The sequence below is a fragment of the Aethalodelphis obliquidens genome, unplaced genomic scaffold, assembly GCF_003676395.1.
Source record: "Aethalodelphis obliquidens isolate GAN/ISIS:26980383/991018 unplaced genomic scaffold, ASM367639v1 scaffold67, whole genome shotgun sequence".
NCBI classification, from domain to species: Eukaryota; Metazoa; Chordata; class Mammalia; order Artiodactyla; family Delphinidae; genus Aethalodelphis; species Aethalodelphis obliquidens.
This window is the reverse complement of record NW_020838011.1, coordinates 9190779-9214601: the sequence shown is the minus strand read 5'-3', so window position 1 is coordinate 9214601 and position 23823 is coordinate 9190779. Positions and strand designations below refer to the sequence as shown.

The 23823-nt window shown below is 38.8% G+C and overlaps 1 protein-coding gene and 1 pseudogene across 6 annotated transcripts in view; one reads left to right on the top strand and one right to left on the bottom strand.

Annotated features, from left to right (window-relative positions):
* Positions 1-1577: 1577 nt before the first annotated feature.
* Positions 1578-23823, top strand: part of CENPC (centromere protein C) — a 91590-nt gene continuing 69344 nt past the window's right edge. For 2 of the 6 annotated variants that reach the window (XM_027089673.1, XM_027089672.1), the window contains exons 1-5: positions 1585-1809; positions 6636-6682; positions 7836-7906; positions 8824-8918; positions 22637-22742. In XM_027089673.1, the coding sequence (XP_026945474.1) occupies positions 1792-1809; positions 6636-6682; positions 7836-7906; positions 8824-8918; positions 22637-22742 (337 nt within the window). In that variant the 5' untranslated portion in view covers positions 1585-1791. Of the gene's footprint in view, positions 1810-6635; positions 6683-7835; positions 7907-8823; positions 8919-22636; positions 22743-23823 lie in introns of those variants that run through there. The other 4 variants (XR_003429348.1, XM_027089674.1, XM_027089671.1 and 1 more) reach the window with 4 other exon arrangements.
* Positions 3223-5444, bottom strand: LOC113611098 (60S ribosomal protein L39 pseudogene; annotated as a pseudogene).

Here is a 23823-nt window from a genome sequence, read left to right as displayed (position 1 = left end):
CATTCATTCATCTGTCGATGGGCACTTAGGCAGCTTCCATATCTTGGCTATTGTAAACAATGCTGCTATGAATATTGAGATGCATAAATCTTTTTGAATTAGTGTTTTTGTTTTCCTTGGATTAAATACCCAGGAGTGGAATTGCTGGATCATATGATAGTTCTATTTTTAATTTTTTGAGGAATATCCATTCTGTTTTCCATAGTGGCTGTACCAATTTACAGTCCCACCAACAGTGCACAAGAGTTCCCTTTTCTCCACATCTTTGCCAACACATGATTTTTGTTGTCTTTTTGATAACAGCCATTCTGACATGTGCTTGCAGTTTGTCTGCAAGTGATATCTTGAAGTGATATCTCCTTACGGTTTTGATTTGCACTTCCCTGATGATTAGTAATGTTGAGCATCTTTTAATGTGCCTATTAGCCATCTGTATGGCTTCTTCGGAAAAATGTGTATTCAATTCCTCTGCTCATTTTTTAATTGGGTTGTTTCTTAGATGTTGAGTTGTATGAGTTCTTTGTACATTTTGGATATTTACCCCTTATTGCATATATCACTTGTAAATAACTTCTCCCAATCAGTAGGTGGCCTTTTCATTTAGTTTATAATTTCCTTCGCTGTGCAAAAGTTTTTAGCTTGATTTGGTCCCATTTATTTATTTTTGCTTTTGTCTCCCTTGCCCGAGAAGAAAGTAACCCATTTTCTGATGTAAATTCCCTTGAAAATTTTTATTAAATCATAAAAATAGGTCATAGCTTCTTAGAATCATAAAATGGTCAGGTCTAGTCTTCAGAGCATCTAACTTAACTTTCCTATTATGTAATTAAGGAAACTGCCAGAACGGTGCCAGAGCTTGTCCTACATGACATAGCTAGTCCACTGAGCAGGTTTCAAGACTCCTGATTTAGGACTCCTTTCAGGACGTCACACTTAAATGATATATACTTACACAGATCATTTTGTTGGCAATGCCTCACAAAAATATTACCCACATTACCCACATATTTGGAAAAAAGAATACCTCATCCATCACCATTTTTACTGTACCATTATTGCTTTCAGAGAGATGCATAAACCGGCTGGGGTGTGGGTGACGAGCCTACACAGTAAAACATTACTCTTCAAACGTCTTCTGCCTCTTATCCTTCCAAGTATTACTTTTTACTTTATAAGAGAACCGTCAGGAAGTTTTACACCTTCTCTGCGTGGGAAGGAGAGAGAGACAGGGAGAGAGACAGAGAGGGAGAGGGAAAGAATGAAGCTGTGGTAGGGAGGGAGAGAGAGGCGGGGGAGGGGGGGGGGGGAGGGGGGGGGGGGGGGGGGAGGGAGGGGGGGAGAGAGAGAGAGAGAGAGAGAGAGAGAGAGAGAGAGAGAGAGAGACTATGAAACTGTGGGAGTAAGGGACTAGGAGTCACGTGAGATGGGGGAAGGGCTACGACGTGATGGGGCGGGGCTCTTGGGAGGAGGAAGGCCGGACTGTGGGAGAGTACCAGTGAGGGGGCGGGCCCCTAACGGCTTTCTTCGTTTGGAGTCGAAGGGCCCATTCTGCGCATGTGCAGCCCATTTTAAATTGCGTAGTTGGATGCGCGCGAGTGGGCGCGCTCCCGGGCGCGCACGCTGGATCGCGGCTCCTTAGTTCCCGCCATCTACCGCCTTTTTCGCTTAAGGTGCTACTGGGTTTCCGCCTGGCTGCTCTTCGGGTGACTCCGTCCTCGCTGGGCTGCCTGGAGCTGCGGCCCGTGTGAACTTCCGCCCCCAACCCCTGCGCGGGCTGAGCCGGGCCGGAACATGGCCGCGTGGGGGCTGGTAAGTGCAGGCCGCGGACCCCGCGAGGCTGGGAGAGTGAAGCTTTGGGCAGGTGTTGTGGCTTCTGGGGGGTTTCAGTGGGGAAGCCGCGCGAGTTTTTTGAGCTCGGGAGTGATCGGGTGCCGATAGCTAGAGTTAATTTACTTGTGTTTCCTCAAGTCTTTTTGTAATCCCGGGCGTGACGGCGTCTTTCTCTTCAGAGGATCTTGCGATTTCTACTTTTTAGCCTAACTCCAGTTCCTAGTCCTCCAAATAATTTTCTGTCCTTAGAAGTATTGAAACGCCTTGAAAGTGTGCCTTTGCTTCAGAGTTGCTAGTGTAGAGAGGCGTCTGTTACTGACAGATAGTTTTCTGTGAGGCAGCTACTAGTTAAAAAGTGCAAGCTGTGAATGGCTGAAGGGGGCGGGAGCTCTTTTTTTGGCCTATTTCTGGACTCCCTTGGTATTCACTGTTCTATATTTCAGACTTCGGTTATGGTTACCATACTTTATACAACCCTTAGCAGCCCCTATCCTAAACTTGTGTTTTCTACTTTATCTCCCCTTTTAAGATCTTCAGCATGGATGAATAAGATATTCCCATTTATAATGAAGTTATATATGGATGCTTGTATGCATAAAAAGATGTATTGTGGAGAAAAACTGTTACCTGCCATTTCAGTAAATAACGAATGTTACCCACCTTCAAGCCACCAGCAACTGCAGCTGCCTGCAGGGTGTGCCTAAGGGGAATTAAGGATGGAGAAAAACAGGAAGCTGGCCCTAGATAGTTATGAGACTTATATAAGGAATAACTTCAATGAGCCCAGACTCTTGCATCTTCCCATTTATAGAGAAGCACTAAAAATCATTAACTTGAGGTGTCTGATTTTGATGTTTGACTACCTTTTTTTTCCCAGCCCAAACTCCTATATATCCTGGTCCCCCCCCCTTACCTCTTTGGAGCAGTTCCTCAGAGCTCGCTGAGAGCCTGTCTACTGGGCTCTAGTCCTCAGTAAGGTCCCCGAATAAAACTTAACTCGCAAATTTTAAGTTGCCCATTTTTTTTCAGTTGACAGTTATATATAATGTAAACAATGCAGGTGCTCATAGTAAAAAGTACTCCTATACCACCCGTTCGTACTGTTGACTAACGAAAAATGCATGATTGCTGGGTCATATGGTAAGAGTACATTTATTTTTGTAAGAAACCACCAAGCTGTCCTCCAAAGTGGCTGTACTGTTTTGCCTTCCAAAATGAGAGTTCCCGTTGTTCCATTTTTACAGTTGTCATTGTTCCAAGTTTGGTCACACAACCAGATGGGTAGTGGTATCTGGTTTTAACTTGCATTACTGCTTGACATATGATGTGGAGCATCTTTTCTTATGCTTATTTGTCATCTGTATATCTTCTTAAATGAGGTGTCTGTTAAGGTCTTTGAACCAGTTATTTTTTAATTGGGTTTTCTTTTTGTTGAGTTTTAAGTGTTTTTTTATATTTTGGATAACAGTCCTTATCAGATGTGCCTTTTGCAACTATCTTCTCCTGGTCTGTGGCTTGTCTTCTCATTCTTTATCTCTTTTTTTTTAAACCATGATCTGTGTTTTATTTGTATCAGTGTTGGTATGTGTTTAAAATCTATGATTAATAATAATATTAATGATATTGTTAATAAACAACTTATTTTCTCACTGTGATCTCTGCCTTTCTGTTATGAATTTCTCCTATCTTTAAGATGATGCCCTTCAGAATATGGGAAGCTTAGACTGGTTGAAGTTTGTCTTAGTTCTGACATTGACTGCTTTTCCTGCTTTTCATGCCTCCAGTCAACCTTCTGTAATCATTGCCCTCGTGTCTCCTTATTTCAAAGTTCTCTTTCCTTCTCCCGGGGTATTGCACTTGGCTTCTCAGACTGAGGAGGAGAGAGATAGACAGAACTGAAGCTGGAAGAGCAGCTGCTGGTCCACTCTGCTGTGTTCTCATTCTTTTGACCAAAGTTCACTTTTATTTTACAACAAAAGTTCTCACCAGAGCACTAGTGCAGACACACTGACACAAAGAGAAAAATCATTTTCCCGATAAAACACATCCAGCTGTTCAGATAGTAGTGATTCTTCAGAGTGATATGGTAAGATGCAAGTGCCCTTGACACAGCATAAATATGTGTGCCACCTCATGTGCAGGGCTCCTTATAGACCCAGCTTGGTTCTTCTCCGGTGTTTTCTCTTGGAGTTGTACCTGATTTTATTACCAGTTTTCATTCAGATCCATTGGGGCATGGGATGATTCTGCTTTTGTTCCTTGGCCAGGAGTCACTTGATCCTTAAAGTCTGGTGAGAAGACATGGCTAGGAGCAAATTCCCACAGTCCACTTTTAAAATACCTATCATAACCTTAGAGTTGTTTTGAGCCTTTTAGTTCTAACATCTGACTTTGCCTCATAACTCATTTGAAAGACAAGGGGAGAAGGGAGTTGAAAGATTATCCTCAGTCATTCCTGTACTTAAGTGGTTTCTAACTGGGTGTGATTTTGCCCTGTAGGAGACGTTTGGTGTTGTCTGGAAAAATTTGTGGTTGTCCTGAGAAAGCATCGATGAGGGGGTGCTAAGGGCATCTAGGTGGAGGCCAGGGATGCTGCAAGCATCCTCCCAATGCACAGGACAGGCCCTCACAACAAAGAGAGTCAGCCCCAAATGTCATTAGTGCTAGGGTTGAGAAACCCTGCTGTATTGTATATTATTTTCTTTGAGAAAAATAATCTCACAGTGAATGGAAGAAACTAAAATTGAAATTGAGTGAAAAATGAGTTGAAATTGCAAGTTTTTGAATGTGTATTTATTTTGAAAATCAAAAAATTTTGTGTTCTAACTTTTAATTTAGAATTAAGAGACCTCTTTTGTCTTATTCACCACTTGTTTTCTAGTGTGCCTAAATAGCATTTGGCCTTGTAGTAGGTGCTCGATTTCATATTTGCTGAAGGAAAGAATTGTCTTAGCCTTAAAATTTTTCTATTTAAAAGAGGAACAGAGTACTTTACAGGTGTTATTTAATGTTCAAAAACATTTAGTGTGCAAATATGATGACTCTATCATTTTATTTATTAAATTAGGAGAAGAGTGACCTTAAATGAGGCCTTGGAAGGGAGTTAACTAACATTCTCAGGGTTTTACTTAAGTGTTTCAGAATGCTGAGTACTGATGAGAGACCTAAGTGCTTGAGTTAATTTTCCATCAAATGACTTGTGATAAAATGCAGATGTGTTAGATGTCTTTTTTCCTTAGTTTGCTATCTATAAAATAGATTTAATCTTTTGCTCCTTAGGTACCTCCTGAAGATAACAGACTGTGTGAAACACTCTCACCTTCTTTAAAGAAAGACACTTTTATCTCATAAATTTTTGGTCTTATTTATTTGGCATATCAAAAAGATAACAAAAAATGGTGTTTGTGTGGTATACAATGCACTCGGCAAGGCTCTGGGAAGAATATAACCTAGCTTAAAACAAAGTTTCTGCTCTCAAGTTTCTTAAAATCTAATAGAGGTCTTCATCTTTCTGAATAATTCAATTCAAAAGTGAAGCAAGGTGGCAGCAGTCACCGTGGGTGGGAAACTACAGTGGTCCAAAGTTGTGTGTAGGAGCCTTAGTAGAGTCAGGAGCGAGGCTCAGCTCAGGATGTCAGAGCATGAGTGGGGTAAAGTGTTCACATGGGGTGGGGTCATTTATATCCCATTGGGCCAAGGAAGAGTGCAGCTTACTAAACATTTTGTATTGGTAGCAGTTTATTTATTTTAAAAAGCATACTATTCTTCCTATTACCACAAAATTTTCAACTAGAAAATTTAACTTTATAGATTTTACAATTAAAAGATAGGACCCGAAGTATCACAAATATGCTCTCCACCTCCAATTTCAGCATGTCTATGTGTTTTATTTTTCCTGTTGCTTCCATTTATTGGGGCTGCTTCTTTGTTGGGGTTACCTCTTTTCTCTTTCTGGAAACATTCTAGCATCTTTTTATCCTCAGTTTTTCTGATATTTCATTCTTAACTTCCTAGGTATTTATCTTATGCTGGCCATTCACTCCTCATCCAGGACAATATCCTCTGAGCTTACTTTAGGCTGCTGCTTTTCTTCTGTTTCATCAGTTATCATGTTTCATTTGTTTTCCATCTTCCAGAAATCTGTTATATTTGTTTGTCCACAGATGGCCCTTTCTTCCATTCTCTTATTTATTTATTTATTTATTTATTTATTTATTTTTGCGGTATGCGGGCCTCTCACTGTCGTGGCCTCTCCCGTTGTGGAACACAGGCTCTGGACGCGCAGGCTCAGCGGCCACGGCTCACGGGCCCAGCCGCTCTGCGGCATGTGGAATCTTCCCGGACCAGGGCACAAACCTGTGTCCCATGCATCGGCAGGTGGACTCTCAACCACTGCGCCACCAGGGAAGCCCCCCATTCTCTTTTTTCATTGTCGTTTGATGCCAGTTTAGTCCTTTACTATTACTTCAGAGGGATCTCCTTGCAGGAAAAGGAGATAAATAGATATTGTTGGTCAACCAACTTGAATTACTGGAAGCCCAGATAGTATGATTTTGATGATGGAAGAGGTATGGGGGGAGGTGGAGGAGGAGGAAGAAGAGGAGGAAGAAGATGGAATAAATCCAAAGTAAGGAAATAGTATAAACAAACATTTGGAAACAGTGGATATGAGACAAGTTCTTTTTCACTTGATCCAGAAGATATTCCTCTTTATAGTATTATAATAGGCAGTCAGCAAATACTTGCTGAATGAGTGAATAAAGAACTTAAACTTTCACCAGATTGATGATTTACTTTTCTTTCAGGATCATCTCAAAAATGACTATAGAAGAAGATTTTGCCGACCTTCCAGGTGATTTGTGTACTTAAACTTTTAAGATGATTTTTATTTGCATCTTTGGAAAGTGGAATTTTTAAATGAAGAAAGGAAGAACTATTACCTCTGACTAAAATAATGATTTATGTACCCACTGGTTAAGTATAGTCATCTTAGTTATTTTATATTAACAGAGAAATATTAATGCAGGCAGTTCAATGACTTAATGGAGGTGAGAAAAGAAATTCGCCTGATAAATGATGGACCAGGAAGAGGCAGTTTCAATTCTGACTAAATGACAGCTATGGAGAAAGCACTCTAGAGTGGATTGAATGGAAATAATAGAAAGATGCAGTTTATTCCATGGGGCTAAAAGAAAAGGTGGGTGTGGTTCTAAAAGGGCAATAGAAGGATCTTTGTGGTGATGGAACTGTTCAGTATTTTGACTATGGTGGTCATATCTAAACCTTCAAATGTAATAAAGTGTATAGAACTAACTATATACACAAACATAAACACGCATATGAGTACGTGTAGAACTGGAGAAATCTGAATAAGATTGGTGGATTCTGTCAACATCAGTATCCTGGTTGTGATAGTATACTATATGGCTTTGTGAAATGTTACCATTGCAGGAAACTGGATAAAGTGATCAAGGGACCTCTTCTATATTATTTCTTACAACTGCATGTGAATCTACAATTGTCTCAATACAAATTTTAATTAAACAATTTATACTGATTCATTAGCTCCTTAAGATTAAAGGTATTGAATAGAAGTGCATTTGAGATCTTGGAGGGAAGACTGTGTTACTTGGAGCCGATAGGACTTGTGACCATAGAGTCTTTATTAAAGAAGCATTTCAGGATTGATTGAATATGTTCAAAAAAGTTTATGTTCTTGTTTAGGTAGAGCAGTAGTCTAAAACAGCTTTAGATATGGCTATTTAGTCAGGGTATATAATTGTTAATGTAGACAATGACATACTACTTCACATACTTTTCTGGGAACTCTTGGACTGTCAAATACTTGTTTTATCCTCAGATAATAAAGGTGATATTTTTCCCATTAAGTAAAAATTAAGATTTTATAATAAGGAGATATGGAATTTTCAAGGTAGATGTTAATAAGTAGCAAATATCTTTTGGAGATGATATGTTAACATTTTCCCTTCTTTCCTTCTTATTAGGGCACCTGACATTAATACAGAGCAAGGCCAGAATATACTGGAAATCTTACTAGACTGTTTTGAAGAAAAAAGTAAGGTTTCATTTATGATGGATTTTGAGGGTTGGGATGGATGAAAATGTAAATTTGTCTATTAATACCAAATTCAGCAAATATGTTCTAGCATTTCAATATATAAAATATTTTCCCAGGAATTTTTTTTTTTTTTTTTTCCCCCCGGTACGCGGGTCTCTCACTGCTGTGGCCTGTCCCGTTGCGGAGCACAGGCTCCAGACGCGCAGGCTCAGCGGCCATGGCTCACGGGCCCAGCCGCTCCGCGGCATGCGGGATCTTCCTGGACCGGGGCAAGAACCCGTGTCCCCTGCATCGGCAGGCGGACTCTCAACCACTGTACCACCAGGGAAGCCCCTTTCTAGGAATTCTGAGTACATATGCAGTCCTTCATGTACCTTCTGGTATACTGAAGATAATACTGGCAAAAATGAGAATAATTTGTTATTCCCTTTAGTTCACACTAGATTCCTATAGTCTGGAATTCCATAAATAATTATCATACACAAGAGAAAGTATTTCATTAATGGAAATAAATGTGCAGAATTATTGGGATCACTGGAGAGCTTGAGATAATGTTTGGTGATTTGCACCCCTTTCTAAAGAAAAGAGTATAATGGCAAAAACTTTTCCTAGTGCTGGTCAGCGTCAGAAGGTATTGGAATAAAAGAATAGGCCAACCAAAGAAAAACACAGTGGAAAAGTATCTTTTCTTTACAAGTTCTGAAAGAAGAACTGGCACATATTTCTTCAGGAATCTTGCTTGTCTTTTTCAGTCCTGATGCCTTCTAGGAACATTTGAATATTGAATTGATGTCTGTACTTAAGTTAAACTAATTGCGCTTAAAAGAGTCAAAAGACTTCTTCACATATCATGTAGGGCTTCTTTTAATTGTAACCAAAAAATTTTATACATGTTCTCTTTTAACTTGTTTTAGGTCTTGCCAGTGATTTTAGCACAAATTCCACAAAATCAGTGCTTTATTCAACACCTAAAATAAAAGACATTTGTGTTCAGTCACCAAGTAAAGAGGTAAGTCAAAAAGGAGAACTGGTACAAATTTAATAGTTTAGTGAGTGAACAATACACAATATATAGTTAGATACATTTTAGTTGTTTGTAAGTCTTATTCTTAAAAAGGAACCCTATATTCCCATTGAGTTTATATAAAATTGAGATATTTTGTGAAAATTTTGGTCTGACCTTTCCTGTGTTTGAAATTGGAGGTCTGGGAATTAGAATTATCAAATTTTAACACAATTATTTTTCACTCTTACTTAAATGATGCCTAAATTAGGTTTTTAGGAAAGTGGGCAACTACTGAAGTTCCTAATCCAGGTTGGCAAGTTTGGTTATTTTCTGAAAACTGAAGGCAATTTGCTAAACAGGGGAATCAATCTTTTATTGATTATATATCTTAAGAGGATAGGTTGACCTAACTCTACAAAATAGCAGACTTTGGAATAGAGTTTTTGAAGCTAATGATTAAAGACAAATTATTCAAAAGCACAATACTAATTAGAGAGAAGAATTGTATATAGACATACCTTGTTTTATTGTGCTTTGCTTTATTGCCCTTCACGTATAGTGCATTTTTTACAAATTGAAGGTTTGTGGTAACCCTGTGTCACGCAAGTCTGTCAGCGCCATTATTCCGACAGTATTTGCTTGCTTCATGTCTCTATGTCATATTTTGGTAATTCTTACAATATTTCAGACATTTTCATTATAATTATATTTGTTATGGTGATCTGTGATCAGAGATCTTTGATGTTACCATTGCAAAAAAATTATGACTTCCAGAACTCTCAGATGATGGTTAACATTAAATATTTTTTAATTAAGGTATGTACTTTTTTTTAGACATAATGCTATTGCACACTTAATATACTACAATATAGTGTAAACATAACTTTTATATGCACTGGGAAATCAAAAAATTCATGTGACTTGCTTTATTGCAGTACTCGCTTTATTGGGGTGGTCTGGAACTAACCCTGCAATATCTCTGAGGAATACCTGTAGTTATAGAAATAACATTCACTAGAAACTTGAATAAACAAATAAACACATAGAGCCTTTTGGTTCCAAGAAATGAAGACATCCATTTCTGTCAGAATTGAGAGACCTTCTTTATTGTGATAAATTATATTGATTTTTGAAAGTTAAATCAACTAAGTTTCCTGGGATAATCTTGACTTGGTCATAAAGTATTAACCTGTTTTGATTTGGTTTGCCAATATTTTTAAAATTTATTTATTTATTTATTTTTGGCTGTGTTGGGTCTTCGTTTCTGTGCGAGGGCTTTCTCTAGTTGCGTCGAGCGGGGGCCACTCTTCATCGTGGTGCGCGGGCCTCTCACTATCGCGGCCTCTCTTGTTGCGGAGCACAGGCTCCAGACGCGCAGGCTCAGTAGTTATGGCTCACGGGCCTAGTTGCTCCGTGGCACATGGGATCTTCCCAGACCAGGTCTCGAACCCGTGTCCCCTGCATTGGCAGGCAGATTCTCAACCACTGCGCCACCAGGGAAGTCCCAGGTTTGCCAATATTTAAGATGTTTTCATCTGTGTTCATGAACAATATTGTCTTTTTTTTTTTTCTCTTTTCTCAAAATGTTCTTGTTGGACTTTGGTATCAAGGTTATGGTAGAGGTTCCACTTTTAGGAAGGATGTAACAGATTGCAGTAAGTCAACACTCCTGCTGAAGAGCTGGTTAAAAAAATAATAATAAAATGCAAACAAATCATGTTTTTAGAGACATGTGGAGCTGTGGAAGCAACAAGGACTAGATGAACTAAAATTTCAAAGGGTGGAATCCTTAGAATATGAGTTGATGACTGTTGGTCATTTTCTTCCCTGAGAGTATCTGTTAATTTTGGGCAAAAGCTGAGGATTTTAGGTTGGTCCAGACAGTGTGAGTCCACTGAGGGAAAGCAGAGATTTTGTCACTTGTGCAGGGATGGCATGACAAATTGGAATTCTGGAGGTGCCTCAAATGGATAGCCACTTTTCCTTAAAGAACATTTGTAAGTTCTGCGGTAGTAAAGAACTTTAGGCCAGAATGGTGGACTGAAACATGTAGTCTTGCTGTGCTAAGAAGGTAAAGTCCTACTGCAGGAAAGTGACCCACCACCAATAGGCATTTGACACATTTTGAACAATTTGAGGCCAGAGGCTAAAAAGTTGAGCAAAAACCTCTAAAGGGCTGAACTGAATATCTCACAATCTTTAAGGGCTAAATAGGCTCACTAGGCTCTCAGTAACCCAGGAGAGGGCATTCTGAAGAACAGGGCAGGTTACGAGTGGACTGAGTCTTACTAAAATGTCATGTCAGACCCAGCTCAGTCCTTGAGAGTAAGGATCTAATCATTTCAATCCAATCTGTTTAAAAGGAGAAAAGGAGAACCTTCTCTATAGAGAGAGATTACTGGGAGCTTCTACTTTTTTTAAAAAAAATCAAGCCTTTTGTTTTGAGATAATTGTAGATTTATAGCAGTTGTAACAAATAGTAGAGTTCAGGACTGTGTATGGTTTACCTAGTTTCCTAGTTACCTACTCTAAAGGTAACATCTTGCAAAACTATAGTACAACATTACAACCAGGATATTGACTGATACAGACAGGTTACAGAAAAATTCCATCACTATAGGATCCCTCTTATCCTTTTATAACAAGTTACTTCTCTCTCACCCTTACTCCCTCAACTCCTGAAACCCCTAATCTAGTCTTCATTTTTACAGTTTTGTCATTTCAAGAATGTTGTTTAAATGGAGTCATATAGTATATAACTTTTTGGAATTGTTTTTTTCACTCAGGATAATTCTCTGGCGATTCATCCAGGTTTTTGTGTGTATCAATAATTTGTTTCTTTTTATTGCTGAGTGGTATTTCATGGTATGGATATACCACAGTTTGCTTAGCCATTTGCTTATCTCTTAGTTTTCTCTTGATTTAGTTGTCTTGGTTTTTAAATTTGTTGATATTCTGTGCACCTCTGACTAATTTATCACCAATTTCTGTGACAGAGTTATAAATGTTTTCTCAGTGTATATAGACACATCAAGTAATTTATCATTTTCAGTTTTTTTCTGGAGCTATCCTTCCTAGATCTCTCTTCTCTATTTTTTGTTTCTGTCCACCTTTAGGCCTGTCACGTAAGTGTTGTCAATGTGATTTCCGTTTATCATCCAGGGAAGTCCCTTCTCTTTTGTCCTGTTTTGTAGCTCATATTTCTTGCCCTCTTTCTTTTTTTTGGTGGGGCTCATCCTTTAGTGGCATTCTGAGAATTTAAGACCTTAAATGTTTGAAAATACCATGACTTTACCCTCATGATGGGTAATTATGTGTATAGAATTCTAGGCTGGAAATGATTCTCTTTCAGACTTCTAAAGACATGCTCTATTTTTTTTTAAAGTTTCTTGTGGTGTTGAGAATATTGCTCTGATTCCTTGATCCTTTGTGAGCCACTATTTTTTCATGTTTGCAAGCTTTGAGAATCTTGTCATCTGTCTTTATTGATTTGAAATTTCATGATATTCCTCAATGTTAGGTTCTTCTAATTCTTTTAATTAAGATTTCTTCTAAGAGTTTCTGTTTCATACAAGTACCTTTTTTGCTTACTTTGCTCATTACCTTTTACACTAGAGCTTTTTGTCAAATGTCCAGTGGTCCAGTGATCCTTATCGGTCTTACTTTTAAGGATGAAAAACTAAAATGGTGATTGGAAGCTGTATTTGCAGAGTTAGAGTTGTACATTGGTAGATTTCACCATGGTATGATTTGTGTGGGCCACATCATTGTGGATGTCCAGTTGTTAATATCTGCAGGTTTTTTTCTCTTGACTTGATAAGTTTTTCTGACAAAGAATTCTTTCCTGCTTAGGGGTCTGATTCTAACTGAGTGTTCTCAGCCAGGTGAGCAAGGGGAAAGGTGCAATTTGAATACTTGCACTTAATATTTCTGTTTTCAATGTGTTACTCTTACCTTCAGTTATATTTCATGTCTTTGAGCTCACAGTCTCTCTGATTCAAAACTCAAGGGAGTAAACATCTAATCTTCTGTTTGGGTAGGAAGAGGAGGGACTCAGTGACTGACTGCTTTCTACACTTACATTTAAAAATTAAAAAAAAATTTTATTACAGAAATTTTTTTTATTGGAGTATAATTTTTTAAATTTTTATTTATTTTATTTTATTATTTTTATTTTTGGCTGTGTTGGGTCTTCGTTGCTGCGTGTGGGATTTCTCTAGTTATGGCGAGCTGGGGCTACTCTTGGTTGCGGTGTGCAGGCTTCTCATTGCGGTGGCTTTTCTTGTTGCAGAGCATGGGCTTTAGGCGCATGGGCTTCAGTAGTTGTGGCTCGCAGGCTCTAGAGCTCAGGCTCAGTAGTTGTGGTGCATGGGCTTAGTTGCTCTGCGGCATGTGGAATTTTCCCGGACCAGGGCTCGAACCTGTGTCCCCTACATTGGCAGGCGGATTCTTAACCACTGCACCACCAGGCAAGTTCCTATTGGAGTATAATTGCTTTACAATGTTGTGTTAGTTTCTGCTGTACAACACAGTGAATCAGCTGTATGTCTACATATATTCCCTGCCTCTTGGACCTCCCTCGCATCCCCCACCATCCCACCCTTCTAGGTCATCACAGAGCACCAAGCTGTCCTCCCTGTGCTATACTGCAGGTTCCCGCTAGCTATCTATTTTACACGTGGTAGTGTTTTTATATCAAACCTAATCTCCCAGTTCATCCCACCCTCCCCTTCCGCCTCTATGTTCACACGTCCATCCACTACATCTGTGTCTCTATTCCTGCCCTGGAAATAGGTTCATCTGTACTATTTTTCTAGATTCCACATATATCCATTAATATATGAAATTTGTTTTTCTCTTTCTGACTTACTTCACTCTGTATGACAGACTCTAGGTCCATCCACATATCCACAGATGACCCAGTTTCATTCCTTTTTATGGCTGAGTAATATTCCATTATATACACACACACATATATATAATGGAATATTACTCAGCCATAAAAAGGAATGAAATGGAATGAAATATATATATGTATATATATACATATGTACATATATATGTATATATATACATATATACATATACATATATATACATAAAATGGAATGAAATATATATATGTATATATATATATATATACACCACATCTTCTTTTATCCATTCATCTGTCAGTAGACATTTAGGTTGTTTCCATGACCTGGCTATTGTAAATATTGCTGCAGTGAACATTGGGGTACATGTGTCTTTCTGAATTACAGTTTCTCAGGGTATATGCCCGGTAGTGGGATTGCTGGGTCATATGGTAGTTCTATTTTTAGTTTTTTAAGGAACCTCCATACTGTTCTCCACAGTGCCTGTATCAATTTACATTCCCACCAGCAGTGCAGGAGGGTTCCCTTTTCTCCTCACCCTTTCCAGCATTTATTGTTTGTAAATTTTTTGATGATGGCCATTCTGACCAGTGTGAGATGATACCTCATTATAGTTTTGATGTGCATTTCTCTAATGATTAGTGATGTTGAGCATCTTTTCATATGTTTGTTGACTATCTGTATAACTTGTTCTGAGAAATGTCTATTTAGGTCTTCCACTCATTTTTTGATTGGATTGTGTTTTATTTGATATTGAGCTGGCCGAGCTGTTTGTATAATTTGGAGATTAATCCTTTGTCTGTTGTTTCATTGCAAATATTTTCTCCCATTCTGAGGGTTGTCTTTTCATCTTGTTTATGGTTTCCTTTGCTGTGTAAAAGCTTTTAAGTTTAATTAGGTCCCATTTGTTTATTTTTGTTTTTATTTTCATTACTCTAGGAGGTGGGTCAAAAAGGACCTTGCTGTGATTTATGTCATAGAATGTTCTTCCTATGATTTCCTCTAAGAGTTTTATAGTGTCTGGCCTTAACGTTTAGGTCTGTAATCCATTTTGAGTTTATTTTTGTGTATGGTGTTAGGGAGTGTTCTAATTTCATTCTTTTATATGTAGCTGTCCAGTTTTCCCAACACCACTTATTGAAGAGGCTGTCTTTTCTCCATTGTATATTCTTGCCTCCTTTGTCATAAGTTAGTTGACCATAGGTGTGTGGGTTTATCTCTGGGTTTTCTATCATGTACCATTGATCTGTATTTCTGTTTTTGTGCCAGTACCATACTGTCTTGACGACTCTAGCTTTGTAGTACAGTCTGAAGTCAGGGAGCCTGATTCCTCCATCTCCATCTTTATTTCGCAAGATTGCTTTGGCTATTTGGGGTCTTTTTTTTTTTATTTTTTTTTTATTTTTTATTTATTTATTTATTTTTTTAACATCTTTATTGGGGTATAATTGCTTTACATTGGTGTGTTAGTTTCTGCTTTATAACAAAGTGAATCAGTCATACATAAACATATGTTCCCATATGTCTTCCCTGTTGCGTCTCCCTCCCTCCCACCCTCCCCATCCCACCCCTCCAGGCTGTCACAAAGCACCGAGCCAATATATTTGGGGTCTTTTGTGCTTCCATACAAATGAAAAAATTTTTTGTTCTAGTTCTGTGAAAAATGACATTGGTAATTTGATAGGGATTGCATTCAATCTGTAGATTGCTTTGTGTAGTATAGTCATTTTCACAGTATTGATTCTTCCCATCCAAGAACATGGTATATCTCTCCGTCTGTTTGTGTCATCTTTGATTTCTTTCATCAGTGTTTTACAGTTTTCTGTGTACAGGTCTTTTGCCTCCTTAGGGGAGGTATTCCTAGGTATTTTATTTTATTCTTTTTGTTGCAATGCTGAATAGGATTGTTTCCTTAATTTCTCTTTCTGATCTTTCGTTGTTAGTGTATAGGAATGCAAGAGATTTCTGTGCATTTATTTTGTATCCTGCAACTTTACCATATCCATTGATTAGCTCTAGTAGTTTTCTGGTGGCATCTTTAGGATTCTCTATGTATAGCATCATGTCATCTGCAAACAGTGGCAGTTTTACTTCTTCTTTTCCAATTTGGATTCCTTTTATTTCTTTTTCTTCTCTGATCGCTGTGGCTAAAACTTCCAAAACTATGTTGAATAATAGTGGTGAGAGTGGACATCCTTGTCTTGTTCCTGATCTTAGAGGAAATGCTTTCAGTTTTCCCCACTAAGAATGATGTTTGCTGTGGGTTTGTTGTATATGGCCTTTATTATGTAGAGGTAGGTTCCATCTAAGCCCACTTTCTGGAGAGTTTTTATCATAAATGGGTGTTGAATTTTGTCAAAAGCTTTTTCTTCATCTATTGAGATGACCATATGGTTTTTATTCTTCAGTTTGTTAATGTGGTGTATCACATTGATTAATTTGCATTTATTGAAGAATCCTTGCATCCCTGGGATAAATCCCCCTTGATCATGGTGTATGATCCTTTTAATGTGTTGTTAGATTATGTTTGCTAGTATTTTGTTGAGGATTTTTGCGTCTATGTTCAGCAGTGATATTGGTCTATAATTTTCTTTTCTTGTGATATCTTTGTCTGGTTTTGGTATCAGGGTGATGGTGGCCTCACAGAATGAGTTTGGGAGTGTTCATCTCTCTGCAATTTTTTGGAAGAGTTTGAGAATGATAGGTGTTAACTCTTCTCTAAACGCTTGGTAGAATTCAACTGTGAAGCCATCTGGTCCTGGACTTTTGTTTGTTGGAAGATTTTTAGTTACAGTTTAGATTTCATTACTTGTGATTGGTCTGTTTCTATTTTCTATTTCTTCCTGGTTCAGTCTTGGAAGTTTGTACCTTTCCAAGAATTTGTCCATTTCTTCTGGGTTTTCCATTTTATTGGCATATAGTTGCTTGTAGTAGTGTCTTATGATTCTTTGTATTTCTGTGATGTCAGTTGTAATTGCTCCTTTTTCATTTCTAACTTTTTTTTTTTTACAAATTTATTTAATTAATTTATTTTTGTCTGCATTGGGTCTTCGTTGCTGCACGTGAGCTTTCTCTAGTTTTGGTGAGCGGGGGGCTACTCTTCGTTGTGCTGCTCATGCTTCTCATTGCTATGGCTTCTTTTGTTGCGAAGCACAGGCCCTAGAGTGAGTGGCTTCAGTAGTTGTGATTCATGGGCTCAGTAGTTGTGGCTCATGGGCTCTGGAGTGCAGGCTCAGTAGTTGTGGCGCACGGGCTTAGTTGCTCCGCGGCATGTGGGATCTTCCTGCACCAGGGCTTGTACCCGTGTCCCCTGCGTTGGCAGGCATGATTCTTAACCACTGTGCCACCAGGGAAGTCCCTCATTTCTAATTTTATTGATTTGAGTTCTCTCCCTTTTTTTCTTGATGATCCTGCCTAAGGGTTTATCAATTTTGTTTATCTTCTCAAAGAACCAACTTTTAGTTTCATTGATCTTTGCTATTATTTTCTTCATTTCTGTTTCATTTATTTCTGGTCTGATCTTTATGGCTTCTTTCCTTCTACTAATTTTGGGATTTCTTTGTTCTTCTTTCTCTTTTTGCTTTAGGTGTAAGATTAAATCATTTATTTGAGAGTTTTTTTGTTTCTTGAGGTGACATTGAATTGGTATAAACTTCCCTCTTGGAACTGCTTTTGCTGTGTCCCATAGGTTTGGGGCCGTTGTGTTTTCATTGTCATTTGTTTCTATGTATTTTTTATTTCCTCTTTGATTTCTTCAGTGATCTCTTGGTTATTTAGCAGCACACTGTTTAGCTTCCATATGTAGGTTTTTTTTTTTTACAGTTTTTTTCCTGTAATTGATTTCTAATCTCATAGCCGTGTGGTCGGAAAAGATGCTTGATACGATTTCAGTTTTCTTAAATAATGCGAGGCTTGATTTGTGACCCAAGATGTGATCTATCCTGGAGAATGTTATATGTGCACTTGAGAAGAAAGTGTATTCTGCTGCTTTTGGGTGGAATGTCCTGTAAATTTCAATTAAACCTGTCTGGTCTATTGTGTCATTTAAAGCTGGTATTTCATTACTTATTTTCTGTCTGGACGATCTGTCCTCTGGTGTGAGTGGGGTGTTTTAAGTCCCCCACTATTATTGTGTTACTGTTGTTTTCCCCTTTTATGGCTGCTAGCATTTGCCTTATGTTTATGTTGGGTACATAAATACTTATAATTGTTATATCTTCTTCTTGGATTGATCTCTTGATCATTATGTAGTGTCCTTCCTTATCTCTTGTAACAGTCTTCATTTTAAAGTCTGTTTTGTCTTACATGAGTATTGCTACTCCAGCTTTCTTTTGACTTCCATATTCATGGAATGTCTTTTTTCATCCCCTCACTTTCAGTCTGTATGTGTCCCTAGATCTGAAGTGGGTTTCTTGTAGACAGCATATATATGGGTTTTGTTTTTGTATCCATTCAGCCAGTCTGTGTATTTTGGTCGGAGCATTTAATCCATTTACATTCAAGGCAATTATTGATACCTATGTTCCTATTACCATTTTCTTAATTGTCTTGGTTTGTTTTTGTGGGTCTTTTTCTTTTCTGCCTAGAGAAGTTCCTTTCACATTTGTCACAAAGCTGGTTTGGTGGTGCTGAATTCTCTTAACTTTTGCTTATCTGTAAACATTTTGATTTGTCCATCAAATCTGAATGAGATCCTTGCTGGGTAGAGTAATCTTGGTTGTAGGTTTTTCCCTTTTATCACTTGAAATATATCCTGCCACTCCCTTCTGGCCTGCAGAGTTTCTGCTGAAAAATAAGCTGATAACTGTATGGGGATTCCTTTGTATGTTATTTGTTGCTTTACCCTTGCTGCTTTTAGTATTTTTGCTTTGAATTTAATTTTTGTTAGTTTGATTAATATGTGTCATGGTGTGTTTCTCCTAGGGTTTATCCTGTATAGGACTCTCTGTGCTTCTTGGACTTGGGTGGCTATTTCCTTTCCCATGTTAGGGAAGTTTTTAACTATAATCTCTTCAAATATTTTTTCTGACCCTTTCTCTTTCTTTTCTTCTTCTGGGACCCCTATAATTCAGATATTGGTGCATTTAATGTTGTCCCAGAGGTCTCGGAGACCGTTCTCAATTCTCTTCTTTCTTTTCTCTTTATTCTGCTCTTCGGCAGTTATTTCCACTATTCTCTTTCAGCTCACTTATTTGTTCTTCCGCCTCAGGTATTCTGCTATTGATTCCTTCTAGAGTATTTTTCATTCTAGTTATTGTGATGTTCATCACTGTTTGTTTTTTAGTTCTTCTATGTCTTTGTTATATATTTCTTGTATCTTGTATTTTCTCGATCCATGCCTCCATTCTATTTGAGATTTTGGAACATCTTTACCATCATTACTCTGAATTCTTTTTCAGGTTGGTTGCCTATTTCTTCTTCATTTATTTGGTCTTGTAGGTTTTAACCTTGCTTCTTCATCTGTAACATATTTTTTTGTTGTCTCATCTTTTTATTTTTTTGGTGGGTGGGGCTGTGTTCCTGTCTTACAGGTTGTTTGGCCTGAGGCGTCGGCACTGGAGCTTGCAAGCAGTTGGGTGGAGCTAGGTCTTGGTGCCAAGATGAGGACCTCTGGGAAACCTCACTCTGATTAATATTCCCTGGGGTATGAGATTCTCTGTTAGTCTAGCAGTTTGGACTCCGTGTTCCCACAACAGGAGCTCATGCCTGACCCCCAGCTTGGGAGCCAAGATCCTACAAACTGCACCGTGTGGCAGAAAAACAAAAGAAAACAAAAACAAAAGGCAAAAGTATAACAATAAAAAATAAAATAAAATTAGAAAAGTAAAAATTTATTAGAAAATATATATATAAATGAAACAACAACAAGGTAAAACAGAACCAGAACAGGAAAAAAAAAAAAAAGAAAAAACCAAACAAACCAGAGAAGGCCTTTGCTGTGGGGTGGCAGGACCTAGGTTCAAGACCCATGGGGCTGGAAAAGTCCCTGAGGGGGGCTTCCCTGGTGGCACAGTGGTTGCGGGTCCGCCTGCCGATGCAGGGGACACGGGTTTGTGCCCCGGTCCGGGAAGATGCCACATGCCGCGGAGCGGCTAGGCCCATGAGCCATGACCACTGAGCCTGCACATCCGGAGCCTGTGCTCCGCAACAGAAGAGGCCACAACAGTGAGAGGCCCACGTACCGCAAAAAAAAAAAAAAAAAAAGTGCCTGAGGGGACCTTGAGTGTAGGGGTTTCGGCCTGGGACCCCAGCAGACTAGCTGGGGACTGAGAGCTTGGGGGAAACTCTGGCCACGTTCCCCTCTGATTCCCCAATCCTCTGAAGGTCTCTCCCTGTCTTGCCAATCCCCTCGCCGTGGGTGGGCCCCTCCTGAACATGGGAGCTCCTCCCCTCCCCCAGCCACCCCTCAGGGGCACTGGTCCTGTATTGCCTCTACTTTTCCTCCCCATGTGTCCCACCTGGTCACTTGGGGGTTCCTCCTGTCCCCATAGGTGTCTGAGGTCCCCCACTAGTGCCTGGTAGATGCTCTAGCTGTGTGGAGACACGAATTCCATGTCCTCCTACTCCGCCATCTTGACTCTGCTCCCCCCATACATCCTTTAACAACTCTTCCGTTTGCAGGCCCTACCTGGAGCCCCTCTTTTAGAGGTGCATTGTACCTTGAAAAACTGACCTTATGGGTTTCTCCTTAAACATAAATCTGTCAGCTTCTGGGCTTACTTCATTGTTAGCATGTTTCTGGTCTTTCTGGGCTGCTCAGTTGCTACTAATCTGCTTTCCAACCTAAAAGAGTTTATTGATGTCTCTCATCTACTCCCTTCTCTTTCTCTTCATCCTTCTGGGTTTATACATTTAAAAAAATCCTTAGTGGGACTTCCCTGATGATGCATTGCTTAAGAATCTGCCTGCCAATGCAGGGGGCACGAGTTTGATCCCTGGTCTGGGAAGATCCCACATGCCGTGGAGCAGCTAAGCCTGTGTGCCACAGCTACTGAACCTGCACTCTAGATCCCATGAGCCACAACTACTGAGCCCATGTGCCACAACTACTGAAGCCTGTGCACCTAGAGTCCGTGCTCCACAACAGGAGAATCACTTCAATGAGGAGCCTGCACACTGCAACGAAGAGTAACCCCCGCTCGCCACAACTAGAGAAAGCCTGCGCACAGCAGCAAAGACCCAATGCCAACAAAAATAAATAAATAAAATAAATTTTAAAAAAAAAGAATGCATTAAAAAAAATCCTTGGTGAGGTTTCAAAAGGGAGTAGAATATAATGAAAACTTGCTTTTGTTACTTTACGTAATTGAGTTCCCTAGTGTATCTGCTGAACTAGCAATGTAGTGGCTCCATTATTTACATATTTCCCTATTGGTAGATTTTTAGATTTTTTTCCCTTTATTCATTATAATAATGATGTAGTGAACACCTTTGTTTATGCCTCCTTGTTTGCATTTGTAAATTGAATTTCTCTAGGATATGTACTTTTAAAACGAAATTGTTAAGTATTGTCAATTTTTTCTTCAGAATGGTCTATTAGTTTACTTTCCCACTTGTAATGTGTGAATGAGATTTCTCTTTTCTAGAATTAAAAAATGTACGACTTGATATATTTCAAATTTTCAAAAGAAAACATGTTATGTACATAAGGTATTAAAAATAACGTAAATGAACACCCATGTGCCCGTTTCTCAATGTTAGAAATACCAGTACCTTTGAAGCACCTGTGTGCCCCTTTGTGATCTTATTCTTTTGCCTCTCCTTCCTGCACAGAGGTAACCACTGTGTTGAATTTCATGTTCATCATTCCCATCTTTTGCTTTATAGCTTTACCACACGTGCGTGTGTGCTGACATTTGTGTCAATATTTCTTTCACTACTTAAGACAGGTCCTGCTACCATTCACATGTTGGGTGCTTCACTAGATAGGACTCATGAGACTCCACTTGTAGTTAGTTGTACTCATGACTGAGATTTGTTATAGGCATATAGTCAGGATACACAGCCAGATCAGTAAGAGAAAAGTATGCATCAGGCAGAATATGGTGGAATCCATGTCAGGCGCTCCAAAGGGGCCACGCAGAGTGCACTCTTTGCATCCAGCAGTAAAATGCTATAAAACATGTACAGTCTTTCTGCCCTGGGAAGCCTTTTGAGATTTAGCCTGTTTTTATTGGGAGCTGGTTATATTGGTACCCTCTGCCCACCAAAATTCTGTATTCTCTGAAGGAAAGAAGGAAGGTGTTCACCATAAATCACATTGTTTATACAAACAGTCTAGGCAGGCTGGCATAACAGGTTCCAGTTGGTAATGGAGGAAACATTCTGAAAGCCAAGACTCTGTGTGCCAGCCAAGGGCTAGTCCTGTAAGCAGGTTTTTAAGTGATCAGGCCTGGTGCATTAACTCTTTCCTGCATAGAGTGAATTTCTAAATACTATATATATTTAGTGTTTTACATGTTTTTGCATCTATTCTGAACTTAACGTAAATGAGATTATATACTTGTTGACTTTCTTTTTGTTTAACATAATCATTCATGTATGCTGTAGTTTATTCCTTTCACTGTTGTATTTGTGATACTGTGATATATGACTATACGGTAATTTATTTATCCAGTCTTCTGGCAGAATAGGTTTTTAAAAGTTGTTCAGAGCAACATTGCTTCTGTGATAGGTTATATGAAATTTCAGCTTTACTATGAAATTGGTTTCTAAGGAGTTAAGTATGCAGCTTTACCAGCTGGTTTATTGTTTTTAAAAATACTTTCTTTTTTCAATTTAAGAACAAATGTGTTTAATCAAAATTGGTAATTTAATAGAATAGATCTAATGTTGTATCTCTTTTAGACTCAGTGCCAGAAATCACATCCAAAGTCAGGTACAGTTTCTTCAAGGAAGAAAGAAGCCCCTCTGCAGTTAATTGTGGAACCAAGTGAAGCTGTCAACAAATCAGGTTGGTAGCATCCCCATGGGTGATATTTGCCTAGATATATTTAAAGAGTTAGGGGCTCCCCTGGTGGTGCAGTGGTTGAGAGTCCGCCTGCTGATGCAGGGGACACGGGTTCGTGCCCTGGTCCGGGAAGATCCCACATGCCGTGGAGTGGCTGGGCCCGTGAGCCATGGCCGCTGAGCCTGCGCGTCCGGAGCCTGTGCTCCGCAACAGGAGAGGCCACAACAGTGAGAGGCCCGCGTACCGCAAAAAAAAAAAAAAAAAAAAGAAAAGAGAAATGCTGAAGGTAGCACATATGTCGGCTTGAGTCACAAGGTCAGGGTCAGCCTAGACAGAATTGTGAAATGGATGAAGTTGTTTCTGAGTCCCTCTCAAGTCCACTGTCAGTGTATTTTTTTTTTAAAAAAAACATGAATAAGTTTTATTTTTAATTTTATTGAAATAGAGTTGATTTACAATGTTGTGTTTAATTTCTGCTACACAGCAGAGTGACTCAGTTATACATATATATTCTTTTCCATTATGGTTTATCATAGGATACTGAATATAGTTCCCTGTGCTATATAGTAGGACCTTGTTGTTTATCCGTCCTATATATAATAGTTTGCATCTGCTAATCCCAAGCTCCCAATCCTTCCCTCCCCACTTCCCCTCGGCAACCACAAGTGTGTTCTTTATATCTGTGAGTTCATTTTTGTTTCATAGATATGTTCAATTGTGTTGTATTTTAGATTCCATATATAAGTGATATATGGTATTTGTCTTTCTGACTTACTTCATTTAGTCTGATAATCTCTAGGTCTATCCATGTTGCTGCAAGTGGCATTACTTCTTTCTTTTTAATGGCTGAGTAATATTCCATTGTATATATGTGCCACATCTTTATCCATTCATCCAACTGTGGACATTTAGGTTGTTTCCATGTCTTGGCTATTGTAAATAGTGCTGCTATGAACAAAGGGGTGCAAGTATCTTTTCGAATTATCATTTTATCTGGGTATATGACCAGGAGTGGGATTGCTGGATCATTTGGCAACTCTGTTTTTAGTTGTTTTTTTTTTTTTTTTTTTTTTTTTTTTTTTGT